Genomic DNA, 12775 nt, shown 5'->3' on the forward strand with positions numbered 1-12775 from the left:
CATTGGAGAGATTATATAATATAATGTACTTAATTGATAAATGACATGAGCCACTGGGATGTGGTATTGGTATTTGTCAAGATTTCAATTATAATTACTGTTAATGGAGTAGTTAGTCATCATATATAATGATTTCATTTTCATCTTCTTCTTTGTTATACATTATAGTAATATAATATAATAATCTTGGATATACTTTTTAACCAAGTATTTTAATTTGTTCAGGTTTCATCCACTAGTACTAGTGCTTTACTTTGTTCATTTAATTCTTTCACAAAGTTAACTAAAAAATATCTTCTATAGTATTTTGTCCAAGTATCACGATATTTACTAAACTATCTATGTAACTAAAAAATGTTACTCGTTTCAAAAAAAAAAAAAAAACACTAAAAGTTACTTATTGGCAAATTGAAACTTCTTACAAGATATAGATATAATAATAATATCTTAATTTCAAATAAATTAAATTGATTATTTAACTTCTTACTATTTGTATTGCTTTATTCATACTCATAGCTTTTATCCCTTGATGTGAAAGGGCGATTTTCGTTTTTTGTATTGCTTAAATTTTTTTATTTATTCTCATTGATTTTGAGCCTATATGACTTAGCTGAGTTTAAGTATTACTTTAGGTACTAAATTGTCCCTCTAGCTAAAGTCAAGCCTCTTCATTTATTCATGGAATGTTAAAAGGTACTAGTAAGTATTATAGCTTAATTTATTAATAAATAATTATGTATTTGAATATATGTGTTATAGTTGAAAATAAACCGTTAAAGTAAAACTATGCTCATCAAACCTTTTTTGTTACCAAATAAGATTGATATCTTACATCTTGCCTGAACGAATCAAAATACATTTTCAATAACTAGAAGAATATCATAGGACAATAAAACCAATTCTCATAAATTCATTCATCCGACATCAAAACTGTTAACACTACAAAATAACTTTATTATTTCAACATTTTAATGCTGAAATTAACTCAAACAAAACGAAAAGCTTGTAACAATCGTTAAACTTGAACGTTTTAACATGATCTAAAGTTAATGACCTCTAATTACATGCTTTCTCTTCTGAAAAGTAAATTAAAAGTAGATAAAATTTGAAAGGGACATATCGTTAAAGATTGTAGTATAGTGAATTACTATCGTTATAAAAAATGATAATTATATAAATATCAAACTTACGTTTAGGTGGTGAAATAAAATATTAAAGGTGGGAAAAGGACATATGAGTGATGAGGGAGAAAAGCAGCAAATAGGAAAAGAGTGGACAGAGTCAATACATGTAAAAAATAATACTGCCAGTGAAAGAATCAAAATTCTTCTCCCACTCAAAAGAATCCCACCACTCACGTGTCTACCTATTTCACAACTTAAAAGATATTATTTCTTTCGTTTTAATTTATTTATTTTTCACGCTCGATATCTTAGGTGATATATTTGCGATAACAAAATTCAACGAATGAAAAATAATTCCAAAAGAGTTTGAAAATTATAATGAATTATTATCGTTATAAAGGATGATAGTTATTACATAAATATTTAGTTGTATAGATTATAACTATAATCAATGTGAGGTTCATTTTTTGATAGTGACAATTCAAACAAGATATTTTCATTTTCATTTTTCATAGGCTCAAATGCAAATATTCTGACTAAGAAGGGAGAAATTTCAACTATTTTATGATCATAATCGATGATGTTGATTTTTATGTACATGTTGACTTGCTTCTACTATTTTAAAAAATAATTTTTAGCGGCAATTAATTAAGGGCAATAGCTCAATTGTTGCTAAATATGTATTTTTATCGGCAATTAACTCTTTTTTGTATATGTCCCTAAAGCCTTTAGCGTTATTGGATCTAATGACACTTAACTAATGCTAATAAAAACTTTAGCACTCTTTATTAATATGTTTATTTATTGCTGTGAAAAGTTATTTTTATTGTAATGTTCTAATAATGATGAACTCAAGGTTTACTTTGTTTTTTTTAGTATCTTTTGAGGTAATTTTAATTTGAAATAAGCTAAATATTTGTATCACTTATGATTAAACCAATACTAGATTGAATGGAGTTTTAATATAGGGCAAGTGAATTATTGTAACTTAATTTGTGTTTAATCTAAAATGAAGCAAAGAATGAATCATTCAATAATAATTTAGTGATTATTTATTTCATTCCAACACTATCGTTCTAGTAAAAATCTATTGTCGACGCTTGAAAATGTTTTACATACATTTATTCAGTAATGAATCATATAATTAAATAACATAGATTTTTATTTTAGTTTATTACTCCCTCTGTCCCAATTTATGTGACACATTTCGCTTTTCGAGAGTCAAACAATTTAAGTTTGACCGAGAATTTGCTCATGAAATTTTCAAATTTTTTAAAATGAAATTTATATATTTGTAAACTACACAAAAAGTACTATAAGTCTCAATAATTGATAATACAAAATATTTAAAAAGATATAGAAAATTATTATGGTCAAAGATAGCCATGTTTGAATCTCGATATCTGAAATGTGTCACATAAATTGGAACCAGAGGAAGTACTAACTATTATGATTTCCCTGACAATTAGGGAGGAAATTAGAATATATAAGGGTTGTTTGGTATGGGAGATATCTATTCCTTGTTATATTATAAAATAATGAGATAAATATTTCTAAAATTAATTAATATTCATTTTATTCCAAAAATTATTTTCCCTTATATCTTATATCAAACGCATAAAATTTCACGGGGTGGCTTTTCTCTAGAAGTAGCAGCCAGCGTGGACCTTTTTCCCCCTTTTCTCCTTCAATTGAGCCAATTTGGAGTTATGGATTATTTTGGATTGATTTTTTTATTTCCAATATTCAATAGCTGTATTAAAGTTCATATTTTTTTTTTGAATTTCAGTTTCATTTGAAAAAGTGTTATCTATTTTATATTTAAGTTTAACTCACCCAAGACCTTTCATTAAAGAAGAAAGTGTTTTCTATTTTATATTTAAGTTTAACTCACCTGAGACCTCTCATTCAAGAAAAAAGTGTTTTCTATTTTATATTTAAGTTTAGCTCACCCGAAACCTCTGATTAAAGAAGAAAGAATCGACACTAATGATTGAGTGGAAGTGTAATTAAAACAAGCATAGGACAAATATTGCAATTAAAAATATTTTCATCTCTTCCCATAAATAAATTGCAGAAAAAAGAAAGAACCCCACTATTATTCTCCTGCTTTCTCCCTTCCCAATGCTTATGTCTGTATTTTTTTTTGAAGGCCATAGTAGTATAGTAGTAGATGTTAGTGGGCAATAGAACCAAGAACACAGAGCCCATTTATGTATTGTGTAAGAAAAAGCCAGGCACTTTTGCATTTTAATGCCCCTTTCTCTCTCTTCTTCTCTTCGCCTCAATACTTGTCTGGTTTTGAACCAATTTTTTTTCTTAAAGGTACTACCTTTATCTTCTTTTTACCCTTTTCTTGTATAATATCAAGGCTAGTTTATGCATATTTTGAATTTAAATCATGTGGGTAAACTTGTCTGCAAAAGTTGATGCAGATAAGCTCACACTGAAGTACAATAGCTGTGCGTTGTGACCTTTTCCCCCTCTTTCTTGTGCAAAGATTATTGCTTTTTTGGTTCTTTCTCACCCCCATCCACCTAACTAGACTTGAGGGGTAGTTAGTTATGGAGTTTGAAGGAGATAATTGTATAGGGATGAAATGGGTTTGTTGGTGATGGTACTGTGTGTTCATGTATGGCTCACATCCAAAGTAACAAAAGTGTTAGTGATACTGCAACTGCAGCAGATGAAGTGAAACCAGCAGCCACTACTTTTCATGATTTTTTGGGTAAAGGGTATCCTCAAGATTCATCTCCGGGGATGTCTGGCAGAGTGGTGTTGCCGTCAGAGGCATCTCCGTCTGCTTCTGTCTCACTTGGTGCTTCTTCTGGGGGTGGCCGTGGCCCCATTTCCACCACTTCTGATCTGGGTTCTGGTAAGTTAAAACCAACCCTTATTCTCACCTTTTTTCCAGTTTCATGTTTTGTACTCCTTTTTCTTATGCAATTTGAGGGGAAATGGAGGTTGTTAGCTATAAATTTCTTTATTCAGTTAGTACTTTCATGAGCATATATTTTGTTTTATCATGCTGCTGCTTTACTATTATTTATGAGTATATAAGCTTGATGTTTCTTGTGATGTGTTTTTGTACCTAATTAAGCTTATCTTATAAGTGGTAAAGCAAAGAGAATGCTTGTTGTGGAGGAAGTTTGCTTGAGATAATTGACTGATTTGGTAGCTTTTGGGGAAGCTTTCCTTTAAAATCAATAGGCATATATTGTTTTTTTTCCAATACATGTGAATCATGTTCTATTTTAGTATTAGTTTATGAAAACTTTACTCAACTTTTGAACTTCTTTTAGTGTTGTTATCATTTGCCTTTGATAAAGGGTGAAATTTTCTAGCATTCATATATGGGAGTTCCATGCATGTTTGTTGTTACTAGAAAAGAAGTTAGCTTAAAAGAAAAGTTTTTGAAGTAACAAGTGATTGAATAGTTCTACTTTTGATGTCGCACGTTGCTTTTCTTATGGTTATTCTGTATGCAAATTTTAACAGTATTTGATAATTTCCTTATCATTGTAGAAAGAGTTGTAGGAAATCATTTTGAAGGAGTGCCGTTCTATGGCCTAAGGGGTGAACTTTCAGGGCCTGAGACAAGTAATCGATTGTTGGGAACAAAAAGAAGCAATTCTGACTCTTTGATGGGGTCAACGAGAGATAAATTTGCAATGCTGCGATCAGACTCATTGGAGAGCTCACATATGCAGAAGGTCTGTATTTCCTCTTTTACCTCATATATTAACCAAAGTTCAGGAAAGCAGAAAAAAAGGAAAAACTGTTCCTAGTTGTTCTTCTGTTGGTTGTATATCTTCCTATAGTGCCTGCTATTTACTCTGATACTGGTAGTTTTCTTCAAGTTCAGCTACTACGAAATGCAGGGGGTGAGCGGCGTGGACGACCACAGGACCAAGAAATGTCCTTTGTTATGCATCCAATGAGGCCACTTCATGCCTCTTTAATATCACAACCATCCGCCACTGGTAGAACTGATGTCAATGCTTCCAAGTGGGATCGAGTTATTCCCGTCAATGTTGGTCCCACCTTGCAGTATCCTCCACGTGCTAGTCATGTTTTACCTTTTGGATATCAATCGTCATCCAACAGGTTTGGAGATGCTAATGCAGGACCTTCTAATATATCTCAAGCTGCTGATGAAGGATCAAGGACCGGAATCAAAGGATCCGGAATATTGAGTTCCATTAATGCAAGTGGTGGAATCTCTGATAGAAGCCTTTCTGGGGTGCCATTAAGTGGTGCTAAGCAGAAGTCTACACTTCACTTCTCTGACCTAGAATCTTCTAACCCGTGGTAATTTTAGTAGATACTGCACAAACTGCCTCTTTTGATGTCTGTCTGACCTTCTCTAATTATATCATTGAGACTTCTTGATGTTGTTGCATGATAGTCGGCAAGGATCGTCACCTGCTGGCTCTCAAATGACTATATTTTACGGGGGTCAAGCCCATGTTTTCGATAATGTCCATCCCAACAAGGTTCGTCTTCTGCTTTACCAAATCACACTTCTCTTCTGTGTTTCTACTGTTTCTGTATGTCTTTGTGTTGTATTTTCTTTTTCTTTCTTTTTGAGCAGATTGGTGAATAATTTAGTGTGTAAGCAGACTAATAAGTTATTGTCTAATTGCTCACTTGTCTAAATTTGTCAGTCTACTATACCAGGTATATTGTGCGAAATAAAAGTAACATGCTTCAATAGTAAATAACATGTTTAACGTGTGACATTATAATCCCTCATACTTGACTATGGTAATAGCTGATGGTATCCTTGGCGATATAATTTTTTATTTGTTTAGTTTTGATTTGGAGAATTTTGGTTAATCAATTTTCTAATAGAAGAGGGAATTATCTTACTGAAGAAGTTTTAGTTTGCTGTAAAGAAGATAGTGATGGAAATAGTACTGGTATATACCAAATCTGAATGCTAGGCACAACCGTAGACGAAAATAACATGCGGCATTGTATAAACTATCAAGTAAAGCATGCGATGAAGTTATATGTTGTCGGGAATAACTGTTCTAGATACTCGTTTCAGATGAGACACATGACACAAAAAATACTATCATTCCGATGTTCCTGCAACTGACTAATTCTACGATGCCTTCTTCTCATAAAATATGTGGATTTCTATAAACTATTCCTTCACCATTAAGCCAAGATATCTGGGCCAGCTGTGCTCAAAATATATCATTGCGATGTTCCTGCAACTGATTAATTCTACGATGTCTTATTCTCATAAAATATGTGGATTTCTATAAACTATTCCTTCACCATTAAGCCAAGATATCTGGGCCAGCTGTGCTCATAATATATCATTGCGATGTTCCTGCAACTGACTAATTCTACGATGTCTTATTCTCATAAAATATATGGATTTCTATAAACTATGCCTTCACCATTAAGCCAAGATATCTGGGCCAGCTGTGCTCATAATATGGTTCATGAAAACAACTAAATATCAATGCAACAGCATAGAGTGATTAATGTTTGAAATGATTCATTGTCTTTTGATGCAATGGTTCCCTTTAGTATTATGTTGTTTGGAGAAGTATACAGAGACTCCAGGAAGGTCGATAGAGGGACAAATATTGGAGATTAATTTTTTTGTCATGCTCTTGTGATTAGAACAAATAATGCCTCTTTTCATATAACTTGAGATATTCGTTAGTTTAGGAAGGATTCCAATTAGGTGATCTTGTGAAACAGCCAGACCACATCTTTGCTTGGTTAGGTTTTGTCAGCTTTGACATGTGGATATCATATTTTACAGAGAGGAAAGTAGCATAAAACATATCATATTCTTTTGATAAGTAAAACCCTGCCCAAAACCCCCTGACCAACAGTTAAGAATGGCTCTTTTTCTCACTCTATTGTTCGAACTCCAATCTCTTGGTAGAAGGTGGAGGATCTTTCCATCACCAGTCTTAAAAATAACAAATTAACTGCATACAAGAGCCTCTAGTATGAAATATAATTTCTCAGTTGACATTGAGAAATGGCATGGGATACATCAGGAAAGTCCTCTAGCAATAGCTATGAGTTTATATGTGAAGAAATGCTGAGCTACCCAGATTATTATAGACCGTGAATCATGTTATATTGTTTTGACTTTTGACCTTATGTTTGGGTTAGCATTAGTAAGTTCTGACATATATATGAGCTTTTTGTTCACCTCCTTGGTGTTATAAATGTTTAGTCCCACATTGGTTGACTCCTTATATAGTCTTGGACAATCCCTAGTTATCTAGCTTATGGGTTGAGTTAGGTCCAAGGGCATATCTTCACAGGGTATCAAAGCCAGACCCATCAATCCATGCTTTTGTGTTTCTCAATGTTTGACTCCCGTAATCCACACTCCAGTTGAGTTATGGGTGGGGGTTAAGTCCCACACCGGTTGAGGGAATGAGTTGTGGTTTCCTTATATGGTCTTGGGCAATCCTCCCGTTGTGCGATAGCTTTTGAAATTGAGTTAGGCCCAAGAGCCGTATCTCCTCAATAAAGTTTATCTGGACCTCTCGAGGAAAAGATTTATCTTAAAACTTAAATGTTTTCTTAACTTATTCCAGATCATCTGTACAAATTCTCTGGTTTCTCTTCCCTAAAGGATCCTAATTCTATTGTAATTCATGAGTAAATTCTTTTTTTCACCTGTTAGTCTTCGTGTTGATTATGGTTAAAACTAAATTAGTAATGCATTAATGTACTTGCAATATCCCTAGTACACCAGATTATCTTTCAATCTGTTTTTGAACTGTTGGGGACCGAGTATCCTTGTTCTTTAAGTGAAGAGTATTGTCCTTAAATATTTATTCATTTTATATATTCATTTCTTGAAACCTAAAATGAAGGCTAGGGGGGTCCCACAAAAAGCAAAAAATCTTTTGGTCAAATCATTGTTTTCAAAATCATTTGACTGTTGCTCTCCAAGTTGAAAGTTGTTGTCACATAATTGTCGTTTATTTTTAGGTCTGAAGGAAGTTCTTGGTGGAAGTCCTTTGAACAAGGGAACCGAGGTACTTAGTGTTGGATTTTGGAAAGGTGTAAGTCACCCAGCGGAATAAAAACATGAACTAAATCCTTTCCTTGTCGAACAAAATATTTGTCCAACCGGTACAACGTACTAGCAGAAGTAATAAGCCAATCCAATCCAATCCAAATGCAATACGGGCTAAATTAAGCAGTGATAATATCAGCAGCGAAAGGGACAAATGATACCAAAAATTTAACGTGGAAACCTTTCTGAATTAGAGAAAAATCATGGGCCAAGAGGAGCAACTGCAAGGAATTTACACTATGAAGGCCTAAAAAAAATATTGCAAAGATCACTACGAAACTCAAGAAATAACCCTCTTTTGGTTTTCCAACTCACTATGATATCACTCACTCAGTCACTCTCTAACTTCCCCACAAACTATTTTCTTATACACAGTTTGTGCAATTGCTCTCTCTCAGATATAACTCTCTGAGATTTCTCGCTCAGTTGGTGTGATCCAAATGAAGAACGAGGGCCATCTATTTATAGAATAACATGTCAATGTCATTAGTGGTATAAGCAAATGATGGCAATGCCAATAATTTCAACATGAAGAGATCCTCGTTTAGTTGGCCAAATCTACATACTTCGGGATGGAGTGCATTAAGCTACAAATATATGCAGTGAGGTGCAAGCAGCATCATTGTTGTCTTAACATTCAATTATATTTTTAAAAAAAATTCTTTTATCTCCTACTGCTGAAAAGTGGCAAAAGGGGAGAGGGATTTTCCTAAATTTCCCATTTAAATATTTACAATAAATCGCATTTTCTTTGTTATTTGATTAGACTCTTTGAGATTGTAGAATCAATCAAGTTCTAAAATTCTTTAGCATAACATGATCGAGTTTCCTGCTATGTATCAGGCAGATGTTATAATGTCCTTAGCTGGATCAAATGGAGGATCTTGGTCAACAACATATGCTCCAAAACCTGCAGCAAGGCCATCAACTGGAGAAAATTATTCGCCTAAAGCAGAGAATGAGACAACCAAGGGCAATAACCTAGCTCTAATAAGAGAGTTACATGGCAGGTCCTCTGGCAAAGCAGGTTTCACCCATGGTTTTGGTTCTGGTGATCACATTTCCATCCCTCAAGGTAATAGATTTTACTCTGTTAATAGATGTTTTTATGCTGACTGCAGCAAGGCTCTATGGAATGTTAAAATTCTAAGACAACAGAATATCATATATATAAGTGCGCAACACAGTGTTGCCATTTAATTGAGAAATGTTACGTTTTGCCTCATAGAATTGACACAAGTTGCACGAGGGTTGCCTATGTTTGACAAGTGAAATTTGTGGACCCAAAATCTTACATAATTCAAAACTTTTTGGCTATTTAATCCGTTGTGCATGAAAATATTTAATCATGCCAGTTGATGTTCATATTCTCTGAGTTCAGACAGCACATTTCCTCCAAGTTTTCATGTTATTCAAATATGTTATTGTTATTTGTAGGTGTCCTTCGAGGGGTTAACACAACTAAGGAAGCAAAAACTGCAGTGCAAGTAGCAGAAAACGTCACTGATGAAAAACGAGATATGTGATTCTGACTCCAAATAGGGCTGACATTGTCACAAATCCATCTTACTTATCTTCTATTCCTTTATTTTTCACTACTTTCACCCCTAGAAACCAGGTGAACTACCTATTGAAGCCAAACTTCCAATCTTGTACCGCTCTTTGTTTAGTTGTTGAATCAATGGAAGTTTAGTCGGTCATTCCAAAAGAAATGCAGCTGATGTTTTTATAGGCTTGCTTAGGCCTTGAACTCTCAAGACATGGATGCTCCATCTGTTCACTAAATACAGTTCCAATGCTGATAGCAAGGATGGTTTCACTCATCTGAATTCTGTTTTGCCTATTCTTGGAGTGAAATGGCTACACAGAGGATTCATTCATACATCTTGAATTGTAGTTTATTTATATTTGGCTTCTTTCTTATTCCAACAGGACCTTATTAAAACCTTGAAATTCAATAGATTTCTTTTCCTTTATTTTCAACAAAAAAGAAAGAAAAATTCATGTGTTATAATCCTTTGTACAAGTATTCTGAGTCTTCTAATGATGCTCCATTAGGTTGTGTGTGAAATAAGTGCATATTTTACATGTCCAAGTAACGAGAGGGGGTATGGTTGCTAGAAAATGGAGAAGATGAAAGGGAAAAAAGTTGGCAAAATGAGGCTATGTATCGTCCCCTTAGGCACAACGTTCTTGCAGAGGTTTGTCCAGCCATCACGGGAGTACAAGTTCTGATACCATATTTTGTCACGACTAAGTCCATGGTTGGCATATATTGTTCACTTTGAGTCTAGGCTTGTACGAATTTATCTTTTGGACTAAGCCACATTAAATCCAAAAACAAACGTACTCTCCTATTTTAATGTGGGATTCGCCTAAGGTGTCATGTATAGAAGTTCGTGATTTTTTATTAATTGGGCAATCAAATAATGAAATAATAAAGTTTAATAAAGAAATAACATATATAATAAACAACTTATTTAACTGCTTCTTTTCTATTTCATTGTTTAATGTTCAATGCTATTCAAATTGTGTTGCTGATTCATCAATTATGTTTATGTATCTAATAGTTATCCTTTTGTGTACTTGTCTTGTACATATCAGAATAAATATTCCAAAACATGTTTCTTATGTTCATCATTGGATATTTGTCATAATGTCTTTTTCAGTATCTATGGTCCAGGCAATTAATGGAAACTAGCAATACAATATACATGATTCTGTAATATAATTCAGTTTTGTTGTTATGATTTCATTAATGTGAGTGTATCTGCTACTATATAATTTGGATGTTCCCAAATTTGTGTGCTGCACTTGTTATTGACGATTATAGAAACAAATAAATCTGAAACATCACTTTATGCATTTTTATATGACAGGGAAAGTTTCCTGATATATAGGAGGAATTAACAATCAAAGCATGAGCTTGAATTTCTGAGTACTAATAATCACCTAACAGTAATAATAGCTCTTGATAAGAGTGTTCTTTACTTTATATTGATTTATAGCCATTCTGCTGCTCAGGATACTTTGTATATCGAACTGTCCTGCAATGACCATGCTTGTAGTAGAAAAACAGAACTTTTCAAATGATTTGTCAATTTTCTCTCTTTCTTTTGAGTAGTTTGTTGTGGTACTTGTTATGCCTATCTGGCTAACCATATCTTGTGGCTCTCAATTATACAAAACTTTCTTTATTTTTGCTTTTTCAGTACTTGTTTGAGAATTTACAAAGTATGTAGAGATATTCCAAAAGGTTATTGTGTAGTATTATACTTGAGCCAAAGTTCATTTCAAAGACTTGTTAACTCCAGCTGAGGGAGAATTTGGTTGTAATCTTACAATACCCTGACAAAGAGGAGTTTGGAGGAAAGCCATATTAGATATTTAAGTGAATTGTTCAAAATAATTGAATTTCTGAAACTTTTTTTCAATGTTCAAAATAAATTAATTGTTCAATGTTTAAGAAAATTGTTGGAAATTTCTATATTTTTGTCCTTTATTTACATTTTCTTAGTGATAAGTTCAAGAGAGTTAATTACTCATATTCATGATTTTACTTTGAATTAATTCTATTTTCAAATATAGTATAAGAATAACTAAAAGGGCAAAAGTGGAAAGTGACGTTCAATTTATGTCTTAAATTTCTTTTTCTTAATAGGTATATATTGTCTCACAAATTTAATTAATATTTATTCTATATTAAGTGGGTTTTTGGGGCTTTATTCATTGTTCAAAACTTCAAATAATTGAGTTCTTTATAGTTCAAGATGAATGTTTGAAATTTTTTCATATTTGTCTTTTCTAGGAGATATTTTCTAGGAGATAATATAATATAACATAAATATAGTATAAAATATAGAAGATATACTAAAATGGGTATATTAAAAAAAGAATAATAGAAAATTTAGAAAATTCGTAGGTTAAAAATGTGAGAAAATCCATCTATTTATAGTCAACAAATGGTAGTATGAACATGTGTTTGTTCTGTTTTATCAGAAAAGTCACGACCCTTTAAAAAGGTCACAATTCATCGAAAAAGTCACAACTCTTAGGTAAAATCACAATCCTTCAATGTGAAAAACTGTTTGTTTTTAATATAATATAATAGTAATGCATATGACATAAAATAAAAGATATGAGTACTAAATTAAGTGTTTTAAGTTGGAGGTATTATAGTTATTTAGCATTCAAGTTAGAGAGTTCATGATTTTATTGTAGTATAGAAAATAGATAGATAGATATAAACATAGAAGATATACTACTTTTAGTTGTCATGGTTTTCTTTTTTAGAGTCAAACGATAAAAACTTTGACTAATGTAATCTAATTTAACTTTGAAAATTAATCAAATTAATTTTCGAAAAGTGCAACATGACAACAAAAGATGAACTGAGGGAGTAGTATAGAATATATTTATATAGAGAAAAAAAATTAGACAATTATATAATTTCCATCTATTAAAAGTAAAACAAGGAAAACTTTAATACAGTTTCTTCTACTAGCACTATGAAAGGGAAAACAAAAAAACTTAGGAACACGATTTGGTTTAGTTTCATTGGCTTCTACTAATGATTCTC

General features: G+C 32.4%; 1 protein-coding gene across 1 annotated transcript; it reads left to right on the forward strand.

Moving 5' to 3' along the window:
* Positions 1-3223: 3223 nt before the first annotated feature.
* Positions 3224-10099, forward strand: LOC125873094 (protein TIFY 8). Its single transcript, XM_049553966.1, has 6 exons — positions 3224-3999; positions 4650-4837; positions 4990-5435; positions 5533-5620; positions 9040-9271; positions 9634-10099. Exons 1-6 carry the CDS (start codon positions 3759-3761, stop codon positions 9720-9722), a joined length of 1284 nt encoding a protein of 427 aa, XP_049409923.1. The 5' UTR covers positions 3224-3758; the 3' UTR covers positions 9723-10099.
* The last annotated feature ends 2676 nt before the right edge of the window (positions 10100-12775 follow it).

The sequence above is a fragment of the Solanum stenotomum genome, chromosome 8, assembly GCF_019186545.1.
Source record: "Solanum stenotomum isolate F172 chromosome 8, ASM1918654v1, whole genome shotgun sequence".
NCBI lineage: Eukaryota > Viridiplantae > Streptophyta > Magnoliopsida > Solanales > Solanaceae > Solanum > Solanum stenotomum.